This window comes from Talpa europaea (genome assembly GCF_964194135.1).
Source record: "Talpa europaea genome assembly, chromosome: 9".
NCBI lineage: Eukaryota > Metazoa > Chordata > Mammalia > Eulipotyphla > Talpidae > Talpa > Talpa europaea.
Genome location: NC_140076.1, coordinates 11,120,702 through 11,148,149, shown reverse-complemented (window position 1 = coordinate 11,148,149; position 27,448 = coordinate 11,120,702). Strand labels below are relative to the sequence as shown.

The 27,448-nt window shown below is 61.0% G+C and overlaps 2 protein-coding genes across 4 annotated transcripts in view; both read left to right on the top strand.

Annotated features, from left to right (window-relative positions):
- Window positions 1–200: 200 nt before the first annotated feature.
- Window positions 201–5,297, top strand: SH2D5 (SH2 domain containing 5; the record flags this gene model as incomplete). 3 transcript variants are annotated; one of them, XM_084243416.1, is made up of 9 exons in its annotated part: window positions 201–287; window positions 577–657; window positions 1,045–1,119; window positions 2,028–2,174; window positions 3,076–3,324; window positions 3,482–3,650; window positions 3,755–3,863; window positions 4,275–4,434; window positions 5,094–5,297. In XM_084243416.1, the coding sequence occupies 9 exons, from the start codon at window positions 201–203 to the stop codon at window positions 5,295–5,297; spliced, it is 1,281 nt and encodes a 426-aa protein (XP_084099542.1). The 3 variants fall into 3 exon arrangements, with proteins under 3 accessions (XP_084099542.1, XP_084099541.1, XP_084099543.1); XM_084243415.1 differs by having other exon boundaries at window positions 574–657; XM_084243417.1 differs by having other exon boundaries at window positions 206–265.
- A 4,257-nt stretch (window positions 5,298–9,554) lies between these two features.
- KIF17 (kinesin family member 17) overlaps window positions 9,555–27,448 on the top strand; it is a gene marked incomplete at both ends in the record, with an annotated part of 28,682 nt that continues 10,788 nt past the window's right edge. Inside the window, 8 exons of the mRNA XM_084242589.1 lie at window positions 9,555–9,785; window positions 14,891–15,037; window positions 15,937–16,038; window positions 20,791–20,980; window positions 21,076–21,528; window positions 23,657–23,766; window positions 25,175–25,322; window positions 26,773–27,329. Coding sequence (XP_084098715.1) covers window positions 9,555–9,785; window positions 14,891–15,037; window positions 15,937–16,038; window positions 20,791–20,980; window positions 21,076–21,528; window positions 23,657–23,766; window positions 25,175–25,322; window positions 26,773–27,329 — 1,938 coding nt within the window. The remainder of the gene's footprint in view (window positions 9,786–14,890; window positions 15,038–15,936; window positions 16,039–20,790; window positions 20,981–21,075; window positions 21,529–23,656; window positions 23,767–25,174; window positions 25,323–26,772; window positions 27,330–27,448) is intronic.

The following is a 27,448-nucleotide window of genomic DNA, read 5'->3' as shown; positions in this document are numbered from 1 at the left end:
GGAGGGCATCTGCCATTTTGCTCAGGGCTGCGTGCCCCGGAGCCTGGCCCGGGCGACAGCGGGGCCCCGGTGGGGCTGGGCCGGAGGAAGAGGCTCACCAGCCTCCTGGGGGAGCCCCTGGCCCATCTGCCCCGAGCCAACCTCTCGCCCTCGCCCTCTGCAGCCGCAGCCTCGGGGCTGGGAGCTGGGCCCTCGGGGCCATGCAGAAGGCTGGGGCCGGGGCCCGGAGGGCCTCCGACTGCGGCCCTGCCCCTCTCCGGCCCAGGTGCATCACCAAGTTTGCCCAGGTGGGTGGGGCTGCCCTACGGGGGGTGCCCTGGGGGCGGTGACTGGGGCCAGGCCCTGGGATGGGAGGTGCCCAGAGGCAGCTCTGGGGTCTGCATGCAGAGAAGACCAACGGGGCCTCCTGGGGGCCGAGTGGCTTGACCCAGGGTCACCTGCTGGGAAAGCAGAGGCCAGACCCGCCCCCAGTGCTCTGTCAGAGTGTGTGTGTGTTGGGGTGGGGCGTGCACGGGGACCAGGAACCACAGGCCTGACTCTTCTGTCTCTGTCCTCCTGCCCCCCCTCCTCAAGCAGTACGTGGGCTCCTTCCCCGTGGATGACCTGGACACGCAGGAGAGTGTGTGGCTGGTGCAGCAGCAGCTGTGGGCACTGAAGGTAGGGGGTTGGAGACCGGGGAGGTGTTTCTTTGGTGGGGATCACAGTCTGGTCCACTCCAGCCCCCCCATCACACGGGTGGAGCAAGTGAGGGGCAGAGAGGGGCAGGCCCATAGCCAGGCCGCTAGAACTGGCACCTCCACCCCTCAGGCAGTGGAAGCCACTGGTGCAAGATGAGGGGGTGACCTTAACACAGCCACCTGTGGCCCTGGTTGGGGGGATGGTCAGCCAGGAGTCACCCACACTCCCCTGGCTGCTGGGGGCCCCTTGTCCAGTGTGGTCCCGGGCAGGTGGTGGGGGATGGCTGACAGCCCAGTGACTGGTACTGAGGCTGGGCTGGGCAGGGCCTGGGAGGTAACGCCTGCCCCACCAACTCTCTCCACCCAGGACTGTCCCCGGCGCCGGGCCGTCATCCTGAAATTCAGCCTTCAGGGCCTCAAGATCTACAGCGGGGAGGGTGAGGTAGGAGCCAGTGGGTGCGGGTGAGGCCTGGCCAGGACAGGCAACCTTCTCCCTCTGGACCCCTGGGCCTCTGTTCAGCTCTTGCACTGCCCTTGAGTCTTCCTGGCTCCCAAACTGCTCTGGGCCTTTCTATGTTACCTCTCCAAGGGCCCCCCAGGGCAAGCTCTGGCAGCAATCTCACCCCACCCGCCCAGGCCCTCCAAATTCTTTTCCTGAGCAGCCTCCTGGCCTGTGCATCAGGAACACCTGGCTCCATGAGGATCCTCTGGCAGACTGGGGGGTGCAGCCTCCCCGGCTGTGTAGCAGGGGAGTCCCGCTGAGATGCCCATCGTCCTCGTGGTGCAAGTCACCATGTGTTGAAGACCTACTGTGTGCCACATGGTGCCCAGAGCTCTAGGAGCTGCTCCTTTAAACCTGGTGTGAAGGGGCACCCAGAGCTGGGCAGCACGGGCCCTGGGTCAGGTACCCACCACGGCTGTGAGGTCTCACTGACCCCACCTAGCCCCAAGGTGCTGCTTTGACACGAGTCATCCGGCTCCGCGGGCATGGCAGAGCAAGGAGGATTCAGATGGGGTCTCCTGGCTCCAGAGACCAGGCGTGCAGTCCCAGGCCGCCACCACCGCCTGCTCTGTGACCCCGCGGGCCGCGAGTCCTTTGCCTCTCACTTCCGCATGTGGGCCTGGGCCTCCCACCAAGCAGGTCTGAGGTGGGGAACAGGGGACCCGAGCCTACTGGCCACGTGAAGTTTGAGGGTTCTGGTTTGAAGCGGAGTGTGGGTGGGCCTGGGAGGAGGGACGTGTTCGTTGCCCTCGGAGCCACATGGTCCTCAGCTGGGCACGCAGGCCAGGCGGGAGAGCAGGTGTGGGCCCGCGGTGGGCAGGGGTGGGTCACACCTGCTGCCTCTGCAGGTGCTCCTGATGGCGCACGCCCTGAGGCGCATTCTCTACTGCACCTGGTGCCCCAGCCACTGCCAGTTTGCCTTCATGGCCCGAAACCCCCGGAGCCCGGCTAGCAAGCTCTTCTGCCATCTCTTTGTGGGTAGCCAGCCTGGAGAGGTACCTGGGGCCCAGGGAGGGCCCACCCTGAAGCTGGGGCAAGGGCTGTGGGGGGCATCAGCCTGGGTCCTGGGCACGTGACCTTGGCGGGCTTAGCCAGGTGGGCGTGCGCTCCCGCAGGTGCGCGTCTTCACAGCACTGGCACCTTCTTCGGCTCTGCCCACTGAGGGCGCCATGAGAAGTGAGTGGCCTCATATCCCAGGGTGGGGAGACCAGACCACGTGCTTAGCCAGAGGAGGCTCACACAGCCAAGCCTTACTGGTGCTGCTCCCTCTGCCTGGATGCCCTTCCCGTTCACGGCCTGGCCACCCAGCCTGCCCTTGAAGGCTCGGCCGGTGTGTCTGTGCAGCCCACCTTGGTCCCCTAAACCACCCCTTCCTTCTGGGCTCCTGTGGCGTGAACTGCTTTCCATCACCCACCTGCTCCTAAGAATGGACACCGGAGTTCTTCGAGAGCAGGGCTGGGCCCATGTCTTGAACTGTTCTGGATCTCAGCCCGTGTCCTGGGGTGGGGTGAATGGGTGGGCAGGCCGCCAAAGCCCTATGTCCACCGTGAACCACAGAGGCTGGTTTGGTTCTGTCCAGCAAGAATTCACTGCCACGTGGCATTATGTCAGGCTCTGTGCTGGCTGCTGGGGTGATTGGAGGTGGAGATACGGCCCTTGATTTTCTGGAGCTCCTGGTTCCAACATGGATGATGTGTGTGGCAGTGGAATGTGGGAGGCTGGTAGAGAAGACTGCATGATGTTGAGGTTTTGAGGGATAAGTAGGCGTTTTCCCAGGAGAATGGGGAAGAGCTTCCCAAGCTAAGGGGCTGTGTGCACCCATGGTGAGTGGGTTGATGTCTAAAGGGGATCCGTAAGATGTCTCCCCAAACTGAGCCCATATTCCCTCCCCCCCAGGTCCAGATCCTGCACCTGCTTCTCTGCCGGTCCTTCCAGCTCGCGTACCTCTTACAGCACCCTGCGGAACGGGCACAACCTGAGCCCTGCCCGGGGCCTGCGGGGGATGCGCCCCTGAAGCCACTTTCCAATCCTGGGGGTCCTCCAGGCCTGGTCCGGGAACCCTTTGGCCGTGATCAGCTCTCACAGAACGTTCATGCGCTGGTCTCCTTCCGGCGGCTGCCGGCGGAGGGGCCCATGGGTAGTGGGGTAGGCAGCATCCTAGTCAGGGAGTGCGAAGCGGGCATGGGGGCTGGGCACGGGTTTAGGGGTCATGTGCGGGGAGGCTGGAATTCAGTGGGAAGGGGCTTTGCCTGACCTGAGATGCCTCTCTTCCCACCCCCTTGGGCCTCTCTTGGTGCCCCAGAGGGAGCTTTCAGAGTCAGAAGGCCGAACCCGCCATGCCCGCCTGGGGAACCCCTACTGCTCGCCCACGCTGGTACGAAAGAAGGCCATTCGCAGCAAGGTGATCCGCTCCGGGGCCTACCGAGGCTGCACCTATGAGACGCAGCTGCAGCTGTCTGCTCGGGAGGCCTGTGAGTTGCAAGAGCACGTGCCCCACCCCCACCCAGGGTGCTGCCTCTGGCTGGCGGACTGGGCAGGGAGCGGAGCCTCTCCCTGACCCGGCTGGTCTCCATAGTTCCCACTGCATGGGAGGCGTGGCCCCGCGGTCCTGGTGGCCCCTCGTGCCTGGTGGAGACTGACGGCAGCCTGACGGAGAACATCTGGGCCTTCGCCGGCATCTCCAGGTAGGGGGGTGATGGTCAAGGGTGCCCAGCTCCTCGGGGTGGGCAGAGATGGAGCCCATGGCCTCCCCATGCACTTACCCACCCTGGGCCTCATCTCCTCAAACATAAAGTGGGTGTCATGAAGAACCATCGTGTCCTGGCTGTGGAGAGGCCCACACAAGGTCACCCACGTAGATCCCTCAGGCCCACAGCTGCCCAGACGTCAGCTCTTTCCAATCTTCCCTGCCTGGGTCGTAAAGTCGTCAACTAAACCGCTTAGAAACTTTTCAGACAGAGTCTGCGAGCTGCTTCTCTCCGGGCTCGGCCCTGTGCTTCCGACAACTGTGGGGCTGTTAAGTTGTTGCCCCTGGGAGCTTCCTAAGACGGGGCCCAGACTCGGGGTCTCCTTCAGCCTCACCTGTGCCCTCCTAGGCCCTGCGCCCTGGCTCTGCTGCGGAGAGACGTGCTTGGGGCCTTCCTCCTGTGGCCCGAGCAGGGCGCCAGCGGCCGCTGGTGCCTGTCAGTGCGGACGCAGTGCGGCGTGGTGCCACATCAGGTGTTCCGGAATCACCTGGGCCGCTACAGTGTAGAGGTAAGAACTGGGGGTGCAGGTTGGGGGAATGAGGAGGGGGGTTCTGGACCCGCCCCTTACCCTCAAGCCTCCCCGCTCCTAACCTCTGAGATCCTGAGCCCCTCACCCTCTTCCGGCCCCCCATCGGCTCTCTCTGGCCTCACCCTGATTTAACTCTCCAGTCAGGGCCCGTCATTGGCCCTGCTGCCCCGGGCCCCACGACCCACCTGGTCCCTCCTCTGTTGGGCTGTTGGGGCCAGAGCTGGCTTTTGAGGGGACCACTAGTAGCGCAGGGCTGGGGTCATGCCTCACATTTGGAGGGGAGACCCGGCTTTTAAATGTCTCGCCGTCCTACGCCCTGAGCGCTCTTTAGAAGAGGAGGAAACTGATTCAGAGAGGGCAGGGTCTTGCCTAACCCAGCACAGCCTCTGAGGCTCCGCCGGGTCACAGATTTCCAGGGACTGGGAGGGGGGCAAGGATTCTTAAATGCACCCCCTCATGCTGAGGGCACCCTTTTGAGTCCAGGGGTTCGTGGTGGTGGCGCTGCCGTGAGCCGTGCATGACCTCTGAGCTCAAATTTCCCCCGATAAAGTGGGGCAGGATCTGGCGCGAGGGGTGGTTGGTGCCCTTTGAGAGACAAGGAGAGGAGGGAGCTGGAGCTGAAGCCCCTTCCCCCCCAGCACCTGCCGGCCGAGTTCTCCAGCCTGGAGGCCCTGGTGGAGCACCACGCTGGGACCGAGCGCAGCCTCTTCTGCTCCCTGGACATGGGCCGCCTGAACCCCGGCTATGAGGAACAGGACTGTGGGCCCGAGGGCAGGCCTCCACGGACACTGCGGCCCCTGAGCCACGCCAAGTCCGAGGCAGAACTGCAGGGCCTGGGCTAGAGGCTGGGCCGCCCACCCACAGGCCCCGCCTCGCTCTGACTCCTGGGCCTCGGCAGGAGGCTGTGTCCTTCCTCCACCCAGTCGCTGTGCCCCAGGACCATCTTCCATCACTTCCCCGCCTGTGGGAGGAGCCCTGGAGTTGGGGATGGCAAGTGACATGTGATGGCTTGTGTGGCCCAGCATGAGTACAGGGTCGGTGGGGCGCCGGGCGGCTGTGGGCGGCAGGTGGCTGGATGCTTGTTGCCTCCGGGCTTCACTTTGCTCCTGGCGCGCTCTGAGGCGGGCAGTTACATTTCAAGATGATGGAGGTGTCGCTCTAGAGGCGGGGCCTGGGGGCCCTGACTCCCTGGGAGTCTCCAAGGGCAGGAGGGAGGGAGAGGTGTTCAGGGAGGCAGGCGTGAGTTCTCCCTTTGGGCACAGGCCTGGGGCTGGGGCCAAGCTGCACCCGGGCTGCCAGATGGAGCAGGGCCTGTTCTCACCTGCGAGAAAAGCAGCTTTCCCTGCGTTCTGAGGAATGGCAGAAAGGACAGGGAGGACGGCGCGGGGCCACCCAGAGCCCGTGCGCAGGTGGACCCCTGTGTGCAGGTGGACCCCCGTGTGCAGGTGGGCCCCCGTGCGCAGGTGGACCCCCGTGTGCAGGTGGCCCCCGTGTGCAGGTGGACACGAGGCTGCCAGAGCACCGCCCGGTTCTTCCTCAGGCTGGCAGGACGACAGCGTTGAGAATAACTGCCGTGGCTTCCAGTACTTTGAGGAAACTTCAGACCCTTCTGTGATTTCATGTTGGAGCATTCACTGTGTCCCTGGGGGGGGGGGGGGGGGACGCTTTCTCTCTTTGCGGCGGCTGACCTGAGGAGGAAGGCATAGGCAGGTTTCTGCAGAAATGCAGAAGTGATGATTCCGTGAAAGGCTTCGAGGGGCTGAGAAAGGCAGGAATCTTTCAGGTGCAAAGTGATTTTGGACCATTAAGTATTGGGGGGGTGACATCTGTGGACGTTTGTCACTGACCTGCTTCTTGACATGAAACATGAGCATTTGGCCTGAGGAAGCGTCTCTTGACAAGCCATTAGCAAACGCTGTGAAGAAGGAAGGGCTGCGAACCAGCGACAGGGCGTGGGATCTGTGTGCTGCTCAGCGAGGCGGGTTGGTGTCCCTTCAGAACCACGGGCTTGTGATTTCTGCCCTCGTGGAGTGATGCTTCCCCCCAAGATGTGCACCCTGGGCTCATTTCCTTTGCCCCTTTGGGGGGCGTCTGCCCTGAGCCTGAGGCTTAGAGGGCTGACTCGGGCCCTGTCATGAGGCCCAGCCTGGGTTTGATGACTCCCCGGGAAGCCACCCCATGCTGGCCTTCCTTTACGAGACACTGACCGGGGCTGGCAGGGGCCGCACTGGGGAGGGGGTCAGAGCTGAACCATCCAGAGGCAGGACTGATGTGGGTCCTGCCAGAGGGCGGCCATCGGTGGGCAGCAGGGGACCCCGAGAAACGATTCTCATCTCGGGCGATGGTCCTGCGGTGACTGGCCCGTCTGGGCATCTCCGTGTAAGGAACCTTCCCGGAGGACAGAAGTCTGCTGAACAAAGTAGGGAGTCGTTCGCCCTGGATGAGCTGCTGTTCCTGAGGCTGAGCCCTGGGCACGAGTCAGGGCTGCTCCCCCCGCTCGCCTCCCTTCACGGGAGTGGCATGGGGCAGGTCAGAGTCTTGGGAGAATCACATTTCTGACGCCCAGAAGATGAGGGAGCCCCAGCAGAACAGATCGCAGGCTCTCCAGCTTAAACACTTCGCCCAGGAACCGGCCTCGGCCAGGGACTTGCCATGTGGCTGCAAGGGACAGGCGGAAGCTGTCCTCTGGGGGCTTTCTCTGGAACCACAGCACTGATTTTTACGGGGACTCATTTTATAGCCATTTTTCTGGATCCCGGGCCCCTCGTGGGAGGCCCCAGCCTCACAGTCCTGTCCCCCACCCCCACAGAGAGGGTTTGGTGCCCCAAGATCACAGGACCAGATGCACCTCTAGGAAAACCTGGTAACTGGCCCGGGCTGTGCCCAAAGCTTCCATCTGAGGGATCGGTTTGTTGCCCAGGTCATGCATGTGGACACAGTATCAGGGGTGTCCCGCCCACTTCAACATTCCCTCCCGTGATCCCGTGGCACATTGTGGCGATGCCTCCGTGTCTTTATTACACATCCCAGTGTTCTCTGTTGCAGCCAGCGCCACCAGCTCTCCTGTTGTGTGGACTCGAAACAAATAAAGTGCATTTCTTCAGATTGTCTCGTACAGACTTTTTCTTTGAAAGGCAAAGTGTCCGATTCACCAGTTTTTCTATTTGCTCGGACACACCTGCAGCTGGTGCTGAATGGTGAAACAGACGGATTGTGTTCTCAGGGGCTCAGGATGTCCTGAAGGAATCAGGTAGGTAGGTAGGTAGGTAGGTAAAGTCAAATCATGTCTCTCCTTAAAACCTCCAGTGGGTATTTCCTCCAGGAAAAAGACTCCAGACCTTGTGCTCTGGCAATGTAGACTTTCCCTCTGTTCCTGCCACAGGACCTTTACACAGTCTGGATAGGTCTCCTTGTCTTTCCCCCCAGCCTTAGCCTGATTAACTCCTCGGTCTTACCATCTGGGGTCCTGTCCATCTCAGGGAGCTGCCAGTACAGCCCCGGGCCCCCCACCCAGCTGGGTGAGTCTCCTTGTTACATGTTCCATGGAACAACTGGTCCTTTCGTTTGTAATTACTCTTTTATTCTTGTGATTTGTGTTTGTGGGATATTTGTTTCCAGTGTCAATCATCCCAGTTAGACTAGACTACAGGCCCCAGGGGAGGCAGGGGGTGGCTGTCCTCCGGCACCTATCACGGTGCCTGGCAGGTAGCTGACAGCGTCTGTGCTGAGGGGACTCCAGAGGGGGCATGACAGATGCTAGTCTGGCCAGAAGGACTTGCGCTGAGCTAGGAAGAGAGGCCGTGTAGGGGCAGGAATGGGCACAGTGCAGGTTTTCCATGATTCCAGCAGACGCGATAAAGGAGGAGAGAGTCCTGGAGCCCTCGGTAGCTTTCAGCTTTTATTAGGATTTACCAGCTACACGGCAGGCAGAGATTCTGGGGGGCTCGGAGGCTGGCAGGCCTCCCAACCCCCAGCAAGTCTTCATTCTGTCTGGGCTCTCCGGCGTTCTCTGGTGGTCTCTGCTTCTCTCGTGGTTCTGCTTCTGCTCTCCTGTTGATTCTTCCAGCGTCCCCGTGACGCCGCCCTTATAAGCCCAGTCTCAGCCCAGGTGAATCCCATCTACCTGTGCCCACACCCTCCTCCAGGTGCCCGCCATCAGGCATGCATTCAGGACCACGAGGATCCATCATCTGTCCTGATGGCGGGAGGGCAGAAAAGCCTGACACTTTACTTACCCTACAGGCCGCCTCGCTACGCAAAAGACTTGCTTTCAAAACTTTTGGGTTTTTATCAATCTTGTCTTTGAAAGAAGACGGAGCTCATTAGGAGGAAGTTTGCCCTGTTCGAGGGCCGTGACAAGCTCTGGGCCAGCCTTCCAGAGTCAGCTCAGGGATGTAGATTGAGAGCCCGAGGCCCCTGTTGCTTTTCTCAGAGGGCCTCTCCCCGCTGGGGTCAGGTGTCTCCCCGGTGGGTCAAGCCTCTCCCTGGGGGGGGGTCAAGCCTCTCCCCACTGGGGTCAAGCCTCTCCCTGGGGGGGGTCAAGCCTCTCCCCGCTGGGGTCAAGCCTCCCCCCGCTGGGGTCAAGCCGGCCTGGGCTGGAGCGGGCAGCCCCGGGCAAGCGCTCACCCTCTGCTCTGTGCGGGCCGCGCGGATCCGGAGGCATCGGGTGTGCAAAGCCAGAGCCGCCGCCCCGGGTGCCCCCGCGCCGGCTGCAGCCGGGGAGACTCCCGCGGGGCGCCCCTCCGCGGGGCGCGCGGCCCCTCCGGGAGCCCCGGCTGTGACGCCGCGCGCGTTGCCCGGCAACCGCGAACGCCGCGCGCAGGCCAGCGGGCGGCCGGGGCGGCTCCGGGGCTCGGGTCCTGCGGCGCCTGCTGCAGCGCGGATCCCCCACTTCCCCCGCCCGGGCCGGGCCTCAGGGACAGGCGAGCCCGGGCGCCCCCCGCGGGGGGCGGGCCCCCCCGCCGCGAGGCCCCGCCCCCGCGCCCGGCGCCGGCCCCGCCCCCTGGCCCCGGCGGCCGGGGGACCCCCGCGCCGCGCTCGGGGGCCCCGGGCCGGGGCGTCGTCCTCGGCGGGCCGCGCCCCGGGGGCCCGGCCGCGCCATGGCCGCGGAGTCCGTGAAGGTGGCGGTGCGCTGCCGGCCGCTGAGCCAGCGCGAGCGCCAGCTGGACTGCCGGCCCGTGGTGACCGTGGACTGCGCGCGCGGCCAGTGCTTCATCCAGAACCCGGGCGCCGCCGACCAGCCCCCCAAGCAGTTCACCTTCGACGGCGCCTACCACATGGACCACTTCACCGAGCAGATCTACAACGAGATCGCCTACCCGCTGGTGGAGGTGAGCGCGCCCCGGGCCCGCGGCAACTGGCTGGCAGGACCCCGAGCCGCCAAGGGGTCCTGCGGGGATGTCGGCCCCAGCCGGGTGGTGGGGGGCCCCTCTGGAGCGGGCGCAGCAGGACCCACGGGTTCGGCCTGAAGACCTGATCAGGCAGGAGACGGTGGAAACCACCTCCAAGGTGGCCGCCTGGGCTCAGGGCCCCCAGGGCCACCCAGGGCCCTCACCCCAGCCCCGCAGACCCTCTCCCGCAGGAACTCCAGCCCCAGGACCGCGCCACTGTCATCAGAGAACTTCAGTCCTCTGGAAGCCCCTGCCTCTTGCCGGCCCTTCCTTGCCGTCCCCGGGACCTCTCCTCCTGCTCTACCTGCTCCTCTTCCTTCCGCTCGGCCCCCCAACCCGTGGCTTTCTTGCCCTCAGCGCGCAGAACTTTCCCTCACATCCCTCTGGCTCCTGACGCCTGCAGGCAGCCAACCTAGGCTTGAGTGCGTGTGTCTTGCTAGTTCCCTGCTTCTGCAGAGAAGCCGCTGGCCTGGCCCTGCCTGCAGGAGTGGAAACCCTTTAGCTCTGGTCTAACTTACCATTTTCCTCGGAATAGGGAGGCAACAGAGGTTGCTCACTCTTTGTAAGGTTGTGCTTTCCAGAGCACTCCCGCTGGGCGCAAGTGTGGGCCTCCCCTCAGGAGCCCCTCACACCTCCTCAGGCCCTGGGGCGAAGAGCCTGGCCAGCTCCACCGAGGGCGTCTGGCAGGACTGGGCTGGAGCAAGCCTCCCGCCCGCAGCCGAGCCCTCATCCTTTCCGCAGCCTCTCCCCAGCCATTGGGTGAAACTTAGTGAGATGCCACAGGTTGTTCCGGGGGAAAAGTCTGGGAAATGCTGCCGACAGGAGGAGCCGCACATGGGCCTCCCTCGCCTAGCTGCGACCCTGGGGTCTGGAGACTCCCACAGCAAAGAAACTAGTTTGCTATTAACCAAACTAGATCGTTTCCAAAACAGATTTGACCATGGAACCCTTTTGTTCTCCAGCTCGCCACAGGGGCCCAAGTTTACTGCTACTTGGGGTTTTCAGACACCTGCCTCTGGACTCCCAGAGCTTCTGCTCAGCACCCCATGCATTCTTTCCTTCCACCCGTTCCTTCATTCAGCTAATGAACAGCAACTCCAGAGCAGCCCCATCCAAGGCATGGGGACCACCACCCTCAAGGATCTGTGGGCTCTGCCCTCAGGGAGCTCACGTGAGGTGGGGAGCTCCGAGCGAATAGCTGTGATCTAAGGCAAAGTGTGGGGGGAGAAGCCCAGGGATTTGGGTGCACAGAGAAGGCTAGGAAACCTCGGCTGGGAGAGGAGGTGGGGGGGCTTCCTGGAAGTGGTGAAGGTCTAAGCTGAGACTGAAGGGAGAGAGCATTCAGCCGGCTGGGACGGTGGAGAAAGGACCTTCCAGCTGGGAGAGGAAGGAAGAGCTGCCGCGTAGCATTGGGCCTTCACACAACTCTGTGGACACGCGCAGATCTGGAGTCCTAATTCCTGAGGGAGAACCCGAGGCCTGGAGTGTCACAGAATGAATTGGGGCCAATGAGTTGGGGTTGGTTTTGCTTTCCAGCAGGTGCCTAATCCCCTGCCCCATCCTGTTTCCTCCCCTTTAATGAGCAGCATGCAAATCATATGCTCAGCATGTCTTGGGAGGCTCTGAGCCCAGAGCAGCTGCACCACCAGGGCCGGGTAGCCGCGGGTCTGCTCTGCTGGGCTCTGATCCCACCCGCAGGGAGCCACCTGCCCAGGACTGGGCCTCCAGGTCCCGCAGCATGAAGCCCCCAGGGTGGCGCTTCTGACTGCCCGTTTGCTTCTGTCCCTTAAATCCAGGCTCCTGAACTTCTCTGTCACTAGGTGACCTCTTTAATTCCCCTAGGTGCCTCCCCGGAGCTCCTCCCCTCCACGGCTGCCTGCTCCCTGGTCTGTGCGCTCTTTCTCAGCCAGTGGCTTTGCGTCTCCTCCTGTTCACCCCCACGGCCTTAGAATTGCCTCCCCACCCCTGCCCCACCCAGGGCCCAGGCGCCATGGCTTCTACCCTGCCCAGACTGAGGACAGTGGGCCTGGTTTCCAGAGACATCCATACAGTCGAATCTGTAGGTCTGGCCTTGGATGGGGCACAGAGCTGTTCCTCTGTAAGGGGGCTGAAAGAGGCATGAGGCGTTTTAGGACAGACACTGCTTATTTCCACTTCAGCAGGGATGTGTTTACTGTGAAGTAGAAAAAATCCTTAGCACATTCGACCTATAATGTGATTTCATGGGAATTATTGCTGGGAATGACACCAAGTTAAAAGGAGCCAATTAGCAGTAGAGTTCATGAGAATCATCTAGCAAATAATAGCACAGGGGGTGGTGGCTGAGCCCCATGGAGGGGATGCAGCAAGAGACATTTAGCACCTGTACCAGTGTGAGCCTGCAGGATTGGGGGTGTCAATTGATGTGTGAAGCTTTTTTTGAAATCTTATGTGTTGCTTTACAATGCATGTAAAATAGTTTTCTTCCCTCCAGTGTTGTTTTGTAGAACTTTTTGTGATGGAAATGTTCTGTATCTGGACGGTCCTGCTAGTACCCACCGGCCTTATGTCAGGGCTTGAAATGAGGCTAGTGACCCTGAGGAACTGGATTTGTATTTAATTTATTTTACATTGATTTATTTATCTAGACTTTTCTAATATGTAATAGTCTCTAGGCCTATAAATGTTTCTATCAACACTATATTAACTGTGTCTGCAAATTTTGATCTATTTTCATCTTTATTCATTCCAGCCAAGTTTTAAATTTGCTTTTGGACCCACACGCTATCTAGGAATGTGTTTATAGTTTTCAGGGGTTTGGAGGTTGTCCTGTTATCTTACTATCATTGATTTCTTTTTTTTTTTTTTAAGATTTATTTATTTATTTATTTATACAAGCAACAGGTACAGTCAGAAGCGTGGGAGGGTGAGAAGATTCACCAGAGCCAGAGCGGGGAGCAGGAACAGGCAGGCTGACGAAGTACACAGCTGAGGGGAGCAGTGGGCGCAGCAGGAGAGGTCTGCGCACCATGTGGGACCCTCGCCCAGCAGCCGGGGATCGAACTGGCGCTGCAGAGGCTGCGGACAGCCTCGCAGCCCAGTGCTCAACCACTGCACCAGCAGGGGAGGCCCTATCATTGATTTCTTTTTTGAGTCCATGAATGTGGTTACATTTAAATAAGTAACATGAGCCAGGACTTCCTGGCTCTCACCTAACGCTTTCCAACACAAATAGAATGTGAACCACAAACATACTTAAGCATTTCTAGTGGTCAAAATTTTAAAAAATGAAAGCAAACCCGTGAAATTAATATTGATCATGCATTTTATTTAATCCAGTATATCCAAAATATTGTTTCTCTGAAATATAAAAACAACTTTTATTATCATTATATATGAGGGAGATATTTTATATTTTTTCTTCATACTCAATCTTCAAAACCTGGTATTTCCACTAATAGCACATCTCAACTCAGATGCTGAATTGTCATTGGCTAAAAGGAAACATAAAGTTACGTTGAATGCAAAGGTATTTTTTACTGCTTCTATTTTTTTTTTAAAGATTTATTTATTTGTGCATATAAGAACTGGGTTATAAGCCAGAGGTGTGGGTTGAGGGAGGATTCACCAGAGACAGAGTGGGGAGCAGAACAGGCAGACTGACTGAAATACACTGCTGAGGGGAGCAGCGGGTGAGTCGGGAGAGGTCTGCTGCGCCATGTGGGTGGCTCCCTGGCAAGCCGGGGATCTAATCCGTGCTGCAGTGGCTGGTGATAGCTCCCTGCGCCACCAGGGAGGCCCTACTGCTTCTATTTTTAAGTGTAAATGAAATAAAATAAATTGAGTTCCTTCCTGGTTGCACCAGGCCCATTTCTAGCTCACAACTGACCCACTGGGTGGTGCAGCTCTGTTTATTTTTATTTAAAATCCCTTCTCTGGCTTGGGTCGCACTGACATTCTGGAAGCTGCGCTGTGTTGTTTCTGGAGCTCCATGTTCCCCTGAGTCAGAAGCTGGCCCAGGCTCCTGGGGTGTTGCTTAGTCTGCCTCTCTCCCGGGTGCTGGCTGTGGCCCTGGGCCTGGGCCGAGCTGCTGGAACCCATGTGGTGGTCCGGGGTTCCCTGGGCTGCAGAGAGGCTGTGGCTCGACTTCTGGTCCTCCTTCGCAGCGGTCCCGGGGGGCCCCTGAGCCCGGTTAGGTCTACAAGATGGATGGTTCCAGGGGGACCGGGTGAGGACGCCACGTGGACCCTCAGGGCCCGGGAGCAGCTCCCTGGGCCCACGTTCTGACACATCACTCCCCCTCCGCCTTGCTCAGTTCTAGAATTTGTTACCTCCGGCGCTGTGTGCGGGCAGGAAGGGGGATGTCTGCCTTGTTTGTTGCTCTGACTCCAGCTGGCATGAGGCTGGATAGAACAGAGAGAACCTACAGAATGGATAAAAGCTGGGGTGAATGGAGAAGACTTTAGGGGTCCTACTCAGTTTGCCTCCTAGCTTCCCAGTTTCAGCCTTCACCCCGCAGCCCTGGCTCTGCCTGCTCTCCCCGCTGCCCGCTCAGCGCCCCCAGCCTGGAGCGACTTTCTTCTCCTGTCACCTGTCAAAATTCAAGCCACCCTTTTGACTCCCCCAGCCCTACTCTGCCTTCCTTGAAAAGCCTAGTTCGCCCCACTCTGCTCTTTCCCCCTCTGCGCTCCCCCCTTGCCCTCTGTCCGGCCCCCCACATCCCGGCAGGTGTTCAGGAGCACCCCTGGACCCAGCCTTTCACGCGCCCGGCCTGATATACGCCTCAAACCTGGCACAAACCTTAGGAGGGGCGCTGTTCTCATCCTGCATTACAGACGGGGAAACTGAGGCTCAGCACCTACATAAGACCAGCCCCGGGCTCACCGTCAGTACAGGGTGGCACAGCTCTTCCCCACAAGCCTGCCCCGGCAGCGAACCCCTCAGGGCAGCGCCACACCTTCCCCACCTCTGCCCTGCCCACCCCCGTTTAGGGAGACGCAGGGAGGAGCCCTGGGTCGGAGGGAGTCAAGAGGCAGCCCCTCAGGCCTGGGCACTGTGCCCCGCAGGGCGTCACCGAGGGCTACAACGGCACCATCTTCGCCTACGGCCAGACTGGCAGCGGGAAGTCCTTCACCATGCAGGGCCTGCCGGACCCGCCCTGCCAGAGGGGCATCATCCCCCGGGCCTTCGAGCACATCTTTGAGAGCGTCCAGGTATGGCCCTCCAGTGGGCGGGGGCGGGGCAGGAGCCGGGCATGGCCACGAGGGCCCCGGGCGTGGCCTGTGCCCGGACGGAGGTGGCTCGGGAGCCAGCCTGGATCGGCGCGGGGGTGGGCGCCGGCGCGGCTCTGCGAGGTGGTGAGAGGGGCACTGAAACAGAATGTTCTGCCTGCCGGCTCTGCCTGCCTCGCTTTTCCATTGTGACCTTTTGCTTGACCTTTCCCGCGGGTCCGAGGATCCCCAGCAGCTGCTGAGACGTGGTTGTCATATTGTGGCGCCCCCTTTTGTTGAGCAGAGGCCAAGCCTCCTGCAGAGCCCCCCGTAGTTACGGCACTGAACTCCCCCGGGCCCAGGAGGTGACCATTAGCCTCATTTTCGAGATGCCGGGACTTGGTGATGGGCTGGGCTGAGGCGGTTATCCAGAGCCCGGGCAGCAGGCGAGAGCGACCCTGGAGACCGGTCGGCAATGCGGGGCTTCCGACAGCGGGGGGACCGGGGCGCCGCCAGCTGCAGGGACGTGGCACCTGGTTCCAGGACTGGTTCTGGTGACCCACAGGGACGCCGTGACGGGCAAGCTGCCACGCATCGGCCCGGGCCAGGCCTTGGTCCAGGCCTTACCTGTGGCTTCTCCACGTGGAGGCTTGCAGAGGGGGCGGAAGACAAGTGCGTTAGGAGAATCATGCAACTCTGAGGAGTCTGACCACCGCCCCCCACACTGGCTGGGGAGGAGGGGGAGCTGGGCAGGCAGGCAGGGGCAGCCGGAGCTGGGCGCTCCCTCTCCGTGCCGTCCCCCCTCCTGCCGTGACGTCCCCCGGCGTCCTGGCTGCAAGCGCGCCAGCCCAGGCCAGAGCGGCCGCAGCTGCTGAGGCGTCCGTGCTGTCCCCTCCCGCCAGTGCGCAGAGAACACCAAGTTCCTGGTTCGGGCCTCCTACCTGGAGATCTACAATGAGGATGTCCGCGACCTGCTGGGGGCCGACACCAAGCAGAAGCTGGAGGTGGGCACAGACCTGGCACGGGCAGGTGGGGGCTGGGGGAGGGTGTTGGTCTCAGGCCGTGCTCCCTGGAAATACGGGCAGGAATCCTGAGGGCATGGGTGCTGCTTCAGACTGGAGCGGGGACATGTTGAATTCTGAACACCTGAACTTGAATTTCAGAGAATTCTGAGAGCCTGGGAGGCGGGAGGTGGGTTCATGGGACGCACAAAGAGTGGCTGCACCTTACCTGGGGTGATGCCACCCGTGCCTGTTGACCGTGATGGAGTTTCATGATCGATTTCATTCGAAGGAAGAGCTTTCCTTCTGAAAAGTATTTCGAGAAGTGTCCCCGGGCCCTAGCCGGGAGAGGCGGCCACGGGTGATGGTTACGGAGGACTCACCGCCAGCAGGCTGCTTTTTGCTCATTATCCCATTGGACACAGTAACCTCATTAGCGAGATGTTTTCACTCCCAATTTACCGGCGCAGGAAGGGAGGCTTCGCGAGGTGAATTATCTTGCCCAAGTTTCACACAACTGTAAGTTGTGAGTCTGGATTTGAACCCAGAGCTGTCTTGAGCTCAAGGTCCTGAATCTCAGACATTTCATGTTACGGCTGCTGCTGGGCTCAGATTCAGGGTCTCTGTTCCCCTGAAAGGGGGCAGCCAAGGACCGTCAATGCGACCCCTTTGGGTGGTGGCGAGGGTTGATGAGCTGGCCGCAGAGGTGGCTGCTCACATGCGAGTTATTTCATGCAGTCGGGGTTCCAGAAAGGACCGTGAATGTGATGGGGTGGGGCGGTGGGGCCATGGGAGAGTCAAGGACTGATGGGAGTGGCCAGCTCAGCGGGTCCCCTGCATGTGTTTCCTAAGTTGTCCTTGGTTTCCCGGGATGAAAATCGGAGTGAAAATATGCCCGTGGGGTGAAGCAGAGTTAGATGCTTTGAAGGTTCCATCAAGACAGGTGGGAGTTGGCTAACCTTTAGGGGAGCTCGCAAGCCCAGGTGACCTGCCAGGACTGGATTGCAGCTGGTGGCAAGGCTGGTCCCAGGTCCAGCACCCTTGGGCCTTCACCTGGTGCGAGGCCTTGGTTATGTCTCCTATCTGGGACTCCAGTGCTGGGCAGGCCTGGTCTGATCCCAGGAGGAGAGGCCAGTGTGGGGAGTTTGGCCCAGAGGTGGCCGCAATGCTGGAGGCTGCTCCCCCAGCTCTGGTGCTCCTTACCGGACCCAACCCATGGGCACCCCCAACCCCAGAGGCCCACAGCTAGTGCTGGGGTGGGCCCACCGCCTCCTTCTGAGCCAGAATCCTGGAGCTGAGAAATATCAGTCCTTGCTGAGCATCAACGTGGAGGTGACTGTGCAGGTTCCATCTGCCAGGTGCGAGGCCAGGCTGGGGAAGAGGACTTGTCCGGGGGCCACTGGGCTGGGAAGCCCGAGTTGAGGTCGGACATTTCCCTTGACCCGAACTGCTGAAATCTTGCCAGGGCATTCACCTTGTCGGCCGGGGTGAGGGGTGGCGGAGAACCAGATGAAGGGGATGCTGCTGATGCCCCCCAGTCCTGCCGCCCCCTCACCAACCTGTGAGTTGGACAGGCTATTGGGACCTGATTCCTACTGCATCCCCTACCGTGTCGGGGCTGGGCTGTTTCCCTGCTCAGCTTGAGCCTCCCTCCTACTTGCCCAGGTTTATTTGGGGAGCTGTGACGTCTCCTCTGACTGGCACCCACTCTGTGGCCCACCTGAACAAGTCAGACCCCAGGGAGTGGCTGACTTGAAAGACTTGCTCTCGCTGCGCCCATTGGGGAAAAGTCCTAAAACAGGGGAGCCCAAAGACCCTTAGGAGCTTCCAGCTCGGGCCCCTCTGGGTACAGAGAAGAAGCGGAGGAGCCCCAGGGAGGGCAGGGATTTGGGTCACACAGTGACCCTCTGGGGACCAGAACTTGTGGGATTGGGGGCTCTGGTGCTTTCCTCCCAGTATTGTTCAGGTTTGGCAAGAAGCAGCCAATAACGGGGTTCTAGTGGAGGGAGGGGGGACAGAGCCCCAGCAGTGGGTTCATTCATTCAACCCACCTGGGAGATGTGCAGGGTGCTGGGTGCTGGGCCAGCACTTGGGGGTGAGCCCCTCCCCCACCGGCCCCTTCCCTGCTCCTGCGCCCTCACACGCACAGTGATGCTTCACCCTCTTTGCAGGCGCTCCAGCCGCCCACTGGAGTCTCTGCTGTCTTCTCTATCCCGGAGCTGCTGAGTCATAGCTCAGCCCCCAGACAGAGAAATGGGGGAGGGAGAAGGCTCCGGAAATTACTCCCACATGCCAGCCCCCAAAGGCCAGCCTTATGGGATCAGGGACTCAGTCCTGGTTCCTCCCCTTTGCCACGGTTCAGCAGGTGGGGCCACGCCTGGTGCAGGAATGGCCCCTTCCCCAGAACCCGCGGGCCAGGGGCTGGCAGCCTGTGCACCTGCCCCAGCTGGGTCACGGGCCTCAGGTTTGGTGAGTCAGGTTGCCTGGGGGTTGCGTGCGTGGCTACTGGTGACAGCTGTGCTCTGAGACACGCCCCATGGGTGTCACCAGGCTTTTGCTGTGCTGCCTCGTGGAGGAAGGGCGGGTGATGTTTTGGGGTAAACCTGGCCTTAGGAAAAGGCGCTGATCTTATCCTGTATTATAGATGGGGAAACTGAGGCTCAGCGTGCCAGGGTAAGACCAGCCCGGGAGCGCACAGTTGCAACGGGTGGAGACTGGATTTGACCCAAGTCACCAGGCTCGGCAGCACGAGCTCTTAACCCGTGCTTAGCTCCAGGCCTGCCATTTTGGTAATAAGAGGCTATGAGATCAGCCAAGGCCGGTGAGAGATTTTGGGCAGCAGTGACACCTCCACACCACAGTGAAACCCAACCCAGACCCAGCAGGAGTGAGGGGGTGTTCTTAGGGGCCTAGGGGTCCCCTCCATTTGGTTCTCCACCCTGTGTACAGGTAGAGGGTCAGGCCCCTCCTCCCCGGGGGTGTTTCTGGTTCTAGACAGACTGAGGTGGATGGTCCTGCCAGCCAGCCTCTTCCCTGCTGGTTGCCATGGCGACGGGTTCCAGCTGGGAGATGCGGTTCCAGCTAACCAGGCAGCTGCGGAGAGGGAGTGGGGAGGAGGCACAGCATGGGGAGGGGAAGGAGCCAGGAGGGGGGCAGGTCTCCCTGGGCCTACAAATGGGTTGGGTGGGAGATCCCGAGGTGGGGGGTCGCCTGTTGCTCCTTCCCTTTTCCCGCTAGTGAGGTTGCTCGGGCCAGGACAGAACAGCCTCATCCTCTTCATGACCCGTGTCCACTGAGCCCTGCGAGTCGCGCTGGAACTTTCCAAAGATCCAGGCCTCATGACGGTATTGCAGAGACAGGGGTTCATCTTCCCCTCATAGGGGAGGAACCTGGGGTTTTGACAGGAGACTCACTTCCCCACTAGCAGGTGACAGGTCTCTAACCGGGGCCTGGCTGACTCATTTCTTCCCGAAGCCTGCAGCAGCCTTTCGCTCACCTGGGCCTACTACGTGCTAGTGTGTCTGTAGGGTCTGGGAGTGTGGTAGAAGCCCCCCGGCAGCCCCTGCGCAGTCAGCTGGCAGGGAGCACCGCACTGCGGCGGCCCGCAGGCTGGCCTCAGCCGGGCTCTGTGTGGGGTCTCCTGACTCTGCCCCTTGCGCTCCGTCTCAGAGCCACCTCTTAGGTCAAGGTCAGCTCTTTGTCATTTCAAGCTTCGGTTACTGCCTGGCGCTCCAGCCTCTCTCTGAGCCCTGCCTCTGCCGTCTTCTGCTGTGACCCCATTGCTGCCCTGTCACTAAAAGCTGTGTGACCTTCAGCAAGTCCCTTAACCTTTCTGTGCCTCAGCTGCATAACTGCACCGCAAAGCCCCGTCCTCCAGGTTGGGTCTGGCTATCTCAGCAGTTTCCCATCACATTGAGCCTGTTCTCACCCCCTACCCCCCACCTCAGTCTCACCGCACCCCCCTCACCCCCCGCCATGCAGGAGGGTGCCCAGGCCCACCTGGAACCCCGAAGCTGCCCAGGGCAACGCATCTGTGGCCGCTGAGGCTCTGACCAGCAAGCAGAGCCCTTTGTCCTGACTCATTCTGCTCCTGCCAGGGTGGTTTTATTTCCTCGCACTTGAAAAATATTGCCTTTCACAACTCTGTATCAGCAGCAAAACAATTTGGCTGCCTGGAGAGCAAGCAGGGAGCAATCAGATAAATGAATTTACTCACTGCTGTTGCACCAAGGCCTGGGGGCCACTTGGAGCTGTGGGCCAGAGGGAGTGCTGGGCAGCAAATGACCCCTTCCTGCCGGGGCCTAAGGGTCTGGTTGTGCCCTGGAGCCCAGCATAGGGGTGATGGGAGCCACTGTGGATAAGGCAAAGGAGAGGGAAGCAGTCAGAACCCTTGGGGGACTGCAGGAGCAGCCTCATGTGGCCAAAGCTCCAGACTGAAAACCACCATCACGACAGCAGCACTAGCCACATGCGTGGTGAGGACGGCGGCTGTAAACTCCCAAGCGGTCCTATGTGCCAGGCACTGGGCCAAGCATTCAGGGGCCTTAGTTGACTGAATCCTCGCCAGCACCCTAGGACATGGCTACTAATACCCATTTTACAGATGTGGAAACTGAGGTTCTGAGGTTAAGCCACCAGGCCAAGGTCCCACAGGCTAGAGGCAGCAGTGGGTTTGAGGCTGGCTCCACGTGGCACAAACCCTCAGCCGTTACCCGGTCTCCGAGGGCCAACCTGCCCTGCCCTTCCCGCCCACAGCTGAAGGAGCACCCAGAGAAGGGCGTGTACGTGAAGGGGCTGTCCATGCACACGGTGCACAGCGTGGCCCAGTGCGAGCGCATCATGGAGACGGGCTGGAAGAACCGCTCGGTGGGCTACACCCTGATGAACAAGGACTCCTCCCGCTCCCACTCCATCTTCACCATCAGCATCGAGATCTACGCTGTGGGTATGTGGGGCCGGCGGGTGGGCGGGGGCCGGGCACCCCAGCTGGAGGTCCTCCCTGCCCGGAGGGCCTCACCCCTGCGCCCGGCGTGCCCGCAGACGAGCGGGGCAAGGACCACCTCCGAGCGGGCAAGCTGAACCTGGTGGACCTGGCGGGCAGTGAGCGGCAGTCCAAGACGGGCGCCACCGGGGAGCGGCTCAAGGAGGCCACCAAGATCAACCTGTCGCTGTCGGCGCTGGGCAACGTCATCTCGGCCCTGGTGGACGGGCGCAGCAAGCACATCCCCTACCGGGACTCGAAGCTGACGCGGCTGCTGCAGGACTCGCTGGGCGGCAACACCAAGACCCTGATGGTGGCCTGCCTGTCGCCCGCCGACGACAACTACGATGAGACGCTCAGCACGCTGCGCTACGCCAACCGAGCCAAGAACATCAAGAACAAGCCGCGCATCAACGAGGACCCCAAGGATGCCCTCCTGCGGGAGTACCAGGAGGAGATCAAGAAACTCAAGGCCATTCTGGCCCAGCAGATGAGCCCCTCGAGCCTGTCAGGTGGGTGGGGCCCCGAGGAGGGCGGGGTTCCCGGCGCCCGGGTTAGGGGGTGCAGCTCAGCCGGCTGGAGCGACCAGGGCAGGGCTGCCGCAGAGAGCAGCAGGAGGCTGAGCAGTCATAGCCGTTCACGCCCCGCTTCTTAGCCCCCGCGGCCTCAGTTTCCCCATCTGTAGAGTGGAGGTGGCGTGGCGGGGCTGCAGCGGGGCGGATGGCGTGACGTGCGCGTGTGGCCAGGCCCCGGCACACGCGTTCCTTAGAGCACACGCAGGCTTTAACTTGACCGTGGGGCCCCGCACCCGGGTGCCCGGCTCAGAGCCCCCAGTGTTTCCACCATGTGGTCCTGCCCACGGGGCACAGCCGTCCGCTAAGGCTGCCCGTCCTGCCCCCCTGGTTGCTCGATCCAGGGAGGGGCCCTGAGGCCAGCCTCACCTGCCTCCTTGCCACAAGCTGACTCAGGGCCCCCCTCCTTGTTCTGGAAACCCTTGCTTGCTGGACTCCTCCTGCCCTGGCTCCCGGCCTGCCTGACCTCCCCGCGGCTCCTTCTCCGGGCCTCGCCTGACGCCTTCCCACCCCTAACTCCTTGGCTGCGTCAGACCCTCCTCTCTGCACTCGCTCCTGCGGGGGTCCCTCTGGCCTTAGGGCTCAGCTGCCCTCTCTGCACTGGCGGCTTTGCCACGTGGCCCTCGGCCTGGGCATGGGGCCGGCGCCGGTGTGTGGAAAGGTGACGCGTGGTGCATGCGGAGGTCAGGGCAGTGGAAGGAAAAGTCTGATGATGCTCCGGGACCCTGGAAACAGGCAGGTGGGCGGCTGGCGCATAGCGCCAGTGTCGCTGGGGAGGTAGGAGGAGAGCTGGGTGGGGGTGGGGGAGCCAGGGCCCCGTGGGGTCTCTGCGGGAGAGGGCGGCGGGGCAGAGAAACCGTCAGGGTTGACGAGGTTGAATCATGCTGGTGGGTTTGGGACTCGGGTCCAGACCCGGCCCGCGGAGATCCAGGGCTGGGCGTGCCGCACTAGACCCAGGCGGAGCTGGTGCGTAGTTGGTGCCGCGTCTGGTGAGACAGGCTGAGACTCGGGGTGTCTCCCCCCAGCCCGGCCCCGGATGTCAAAGCGTCGTCAAATACAGACAATTTAAAAAGAACCCGCTTACGAGGGTGCGCCCTCGCGCTCCGGACTTGAACCTCTGCTGCCTCGCAGTCCTTCGAGCTGGCAGTGCCTGACCCCAGGGCTGGCTCTTCCCGAAGCTGCTGGTCTGCGGCCGCCCCTGCCCGCCCAGCCTCGCCCTTGTCCTTCCCCACCAAGTCAGCGTTTCCCTGCCCTGTCACCCCGGGGCTGGGCCTCAGTCCCTCTCGGGGTTCAAAGTAGGAAGCGTGGGGTCACCCTTGGCTTCTCGTTTTCTCCCAAAGCCATGTCCAGTCCGGCAGCAGACCCCGCTGCTCTCCCTGAGAGCCTGGCCAGAGTCTGCCCGCCATGCCCCCTGGCTCTGCGCTCTGGCCTCGCTCATCTGGATCTCGCAGCAGCCCTTGCGGATCGGCCTGTCCCGTGCTCTGCACACAGCAGCCGGGGAGCGCCGGGGAGCGCCCTGTCTGACAGCGCCCTCTCTGCTGCCTGATTTTCCTGGACCACACCTGCCCCAGGGCTTTTGCACTTACTGCTCCGTTCCATTTGGGAAACCTCCCAAGCTCTCTGCCCCCTGCTCCCCCCACCCCTTCCTCCAGGCCCCTGCTCCCTCCTCACCTGTCTGGGGCATCTTCCCTGAACACACTGTGGAAGCTGCAGCCTCCCCGGCTCCGGCTGCTGCCACCTCCCTGCTTTCTCTCTCCACGCAGAGCACAGCTCCCTGCACCGTGTCAGGCACATTTTCTTTGCTTTTCTCCCCCCGTGGGACTCTCAGTGTGGACGCGAGCCCCATCTGTTTGGTTCAGTGCTGCGTCCCCACCGCCTTGGACCTGCAGGCCCCAGTAAATATTTGTTGAACGGCGGCTTGTCAGCACCTCCCGTCATGGCAGCCTTGAAATCCGCTCAGGGCTCCGCAGGCTCTGTTGGACGAGCACGTCGCCCCTCCCGATGGCTGCTTAGCTTCTGCTGACCACGTGTGCCTCGGTCACTGGCCCTCGTTTCTGTTTTCCCCCAGCCCTGCTGTCCAGCCAGGTGCCCCTAAACCCCGTCCAGACAGAGGAGAAGCTGTTGCCCCCCGCTGCGACCCAGCCCGACACGGAGGCCGAGAAGCAGTTGATTCGGGAGGTGAGAGGGCAGGGGGCGGGCGGGCAGCGGGGACCATCTCCGGAGCCTCAGCATCTCGCCCCCACCATCACCTGGGGGTGGTCCTGCCGTCTTGCTCTGGGAGCCCCAAAAGCTGAGGCTCAGAGAGGTGCCATGACTGCTTCAGGTCTCACAGCTAAGTCAGTCTTGAGCCAGGATTTGAACTCGGGCTCCGGATGCTGGGGTGCAGCTCATGGGGAGAGCAGAAAGGAGCTGGGGGCATCTAAGGAGCAGGATGGGCTGCACTGGACTATGGAGAAGCCACTCCTGGCGGTGGAGCCACCCTTGCAAAGGTGTCATCCGGCCAGATGGCCAGGCGCGCAGGTCAAGTTGACTTAGATTTACCCCTCGCGCATCAGCTGCTGCGTGACCCAGTGCCCCTGTGGGCCTAGTGCCCCTGTGGGTGCTCTGTGACGAGGCTGGCGGCGGGAGCGAGAGTGGGAGGCGCAGGGGGGAGGCTGTTTGGACAAGGGCTGGTGCTGATGGCAAAGATGGAGGGAGGAGCTGATGATCACAACCACGTGCCGTCACTGGTGGGCGGAGGACCAGAAGATCACAAACAAACACATCCAGTGGTTTTTTTTTTTTAAGATTTATTTATTTATTTATTTATTTTGAATTATAGAGGCATGTTTTATTTATTTTATTTATTTATTTGTTTGTTTGTTTATTTACACAAGCACTGGGTACAGTCAGAAGCGCGGAGGGTGAGAGGATTCACCAGAGCCAGAGCGGGGAGCAGAGCAGGCAGACTGACGAAATACACTGCTGAGGGGAGCAGCGGGCAGCAGGAGAGGTCTGCGCGCCATGCGGGACCCTCCTCTGGTAGTCGGGGAGCAGCCGGGGATCGAACCGGCGCCGCAGAGGCCACGGGCAGCTTCGCAACCCAGCGCTCAACCGCTGTGCCACTGGGGAGGCCCTAAAGATTTATTTTTGTACAAGAATTGGGGTACAGGCCAGAGATGCAGGGGGTGAGAGGATTCACCAGATAAAGAGCAGGGAACAGAACAGGCAGACGGACCGAAGTACACTGCTGAGGGGAGCCGCGGGGGAGACAGGAGAGGTCTGTCCCGCCATGTGGGTTTCTCCGTGGCCGGCTGGGAATCGAACTCGTGCTGCAGTGGCTGCGGGTTGCTTCATAGGCTGCGTCTCAATCCCTGCGCCACCAGGGAGGCCCCAAACACGCCCAGTATTAACCCGTGAAGGACACAGGGAAAAGCTCACAGGGGTCTCCCCGCACCGTGGAGGCCATTTTATGTTTGTTCTTTGGATTTATTTGTCTTTCTGGAGCATTTGGATGACAAGAAAGGAATCCTGAGAGTTAGGTTTTGAAATGGTGATAAACGCCCCCCTTCCCCCCGCACCCCCCATGTCCACCCCCATCCCCCAGGAGTACGAAGAGCGCCTGGCCCGGCTGAAGGCCGACTACGAGGCGGAGCAGGTGTCCAGGGCCAGGCTGGAGGAGGACATCACCGCCATGCGCAACTCGTATGACGTGAAGCTGTCCACGCTGGAGGAGAACCTGCGCAAGGAGACAGGTGGGCCTGGCCGGGGGGCGGGGGGCCGCGCCCGCCCACCTCAGGGGCTGCCACTGATGCAGCACTCTCTGGGCACCAGGCCCAGTCTGGTTAGTCCTGGCAGTAGCCCGCTGAGGGAGGTTCCTCAGTCACCTTCACTTTATAGGTGAGGAGGAAACTGAGGCACAGAGAGGGCAAGTAACTTGCCCATGGTCACACAGCTCTAGAGTGGAGCCAGGGTTCGAACTTGGCGGCTTAACTCCAGAGCCTGTGTGAGTCTTGACACGTCATCGTGAGGCCGCCTCGGTCATGGCTGGGCCCCAGACCAAGGCCGACTCAGACTTGTAAAGTGTCTGCCGTACTCCTGCGAGTGTCTGCGTTTTCTGTCTATTCTCACTATTGAGCCCATGCATTGCTGAAGTAACCACATCGCACAATAAGCTTGCAATTCTTAGCAAGAACATTTACCTTCCTGGAAACTTTTGTCTTCTTTCCAGCCTTCTAGAAGATTCCACCCCACGACTCTCATTCAAACACCCATGGTGCCAGGCAGCCCAGACTTCCTAGCTCACCCAAATACTGTAAAATCCACCCTGTAATAAGGACGGTGTTGGGAACCCCACTGGTCCCCTTTATTGGGTATTGTCGCATGCCAGGTGCTGGGTGCTTCCTCTAACCCTGAGGTACGTGGGACTAGCACATCCTTGTGCTGCAAGTGTGGAAACTGAGGCTAGAGAGGTGCGGGCCTCCCTCTCAGCACAGGGCAGGCCAGCGCTGTGTCAGGTCGCGAGGGATGAGGAGCTGGACGGGGTGCGGAGAAGGTCCGCGCCCATGAGCGGGAGCCCCGGGAAGGTGTGTGTGAGCACGGTGCCCCCCAAGGTGGAGGGGGACGCCACTCTGGGTGAAGACCCAGAGAAAGAGGGGAGGGCAGTTTCAGGCTTTTTCTGTCCTTCGAGGTGTGCCCTCCAGCCTGGCTTAAAGATTAGGCCTCTGTGGCCAAGTCATTCATTCACGGTGTTCACTGAACTCCCACGGATCTAGCATAGCTCTGTCGGGCATGAGCCCTGAGCTGGGCACTCCAGCAGGCGGCCTGGGGTCTTGGATGTGAAATCTTTTCATCAGGAACCCCAGCCTCAGGGGCAGTAAGGCCACGGGCTTATACATTAAGAGCAGCCCCAAAGCAGGGTGGTAGGAGCCCAGGATCTCTTGGTGGGGGGAGGTCAGAGAATGCAGAGATTACAGTACTAGTCAGGGAAGGCTTCCTGGAAGAGGCAGAAGGAGACGGATTGAACGGATTGAATTCTAATGTGGGGAAGGGCAGCGATGGGGAGCTAGTATCTGGGAGTGGAGGGTGGAGTGAACAGGACTGTGGACTCTTACCCTCAAGCTGATTTTGTGGACATGGTGGGCTTGGGCAGAGTGCCCCCCTGCTAACCTTTAGAAAACCAAGGGAAACACCCCCTCTTTGCAGAGACTGTCCTGAAGGCAGAAGTCCTCTGCAAGGCTGAGGTCATGTCCAAGGCTGAGTTCGCCAGCAGGTCTGAGTATTCACCCACCTTCCAGTATGAGACGGCCATCAAACCCGAGATCTACTCCATGCCCGACGCTCTGCCCAGTGAGGACGCCTCCAAGACCGAGGGTGTCCCCGGGCTGCGGGAGCTGCCCGAGGTGGAGACCCCCAAATCTGAGGTTTCTTTTGGGTCTGACGAGTCTTCCACATTCGAAGAAACCTGCATGTTTGAGACTTTCCCTGGGCCTGAGGAGCCCTCCAATGTGGAGTTTTTTATGCCTGAGCTGGAGGCCAAGGGCAGGTACTTCCAGGACGAGTGTCTCAGCCAGGAGGCCACGGAGCCGCTGCTGGAGCGGGAGCTCTACTTCGGGGAAGAGGAGCCACAGTTGCTGTCCCTGGGGCTCTTGCCTGGCCTGCCCGACCCGTTCGCCGAGGTGGAAGCCAAGCTGGCCAGGCTGGCCTCCTCCGTGGCCGGGGTGGATGTGCCCGCACCAGATGTATCCCAGGTCCCCACTCAGGTAGCCATGTCATGTGGGATGCCCTGCAGAAATCCAGCAGGGGAGCTTGGGCAGAGGTGCAAGGATGCCGATCCTCAGACACTCTCCCGCCATCTCCGTGGTGGCTCTGGCTTGGTGGC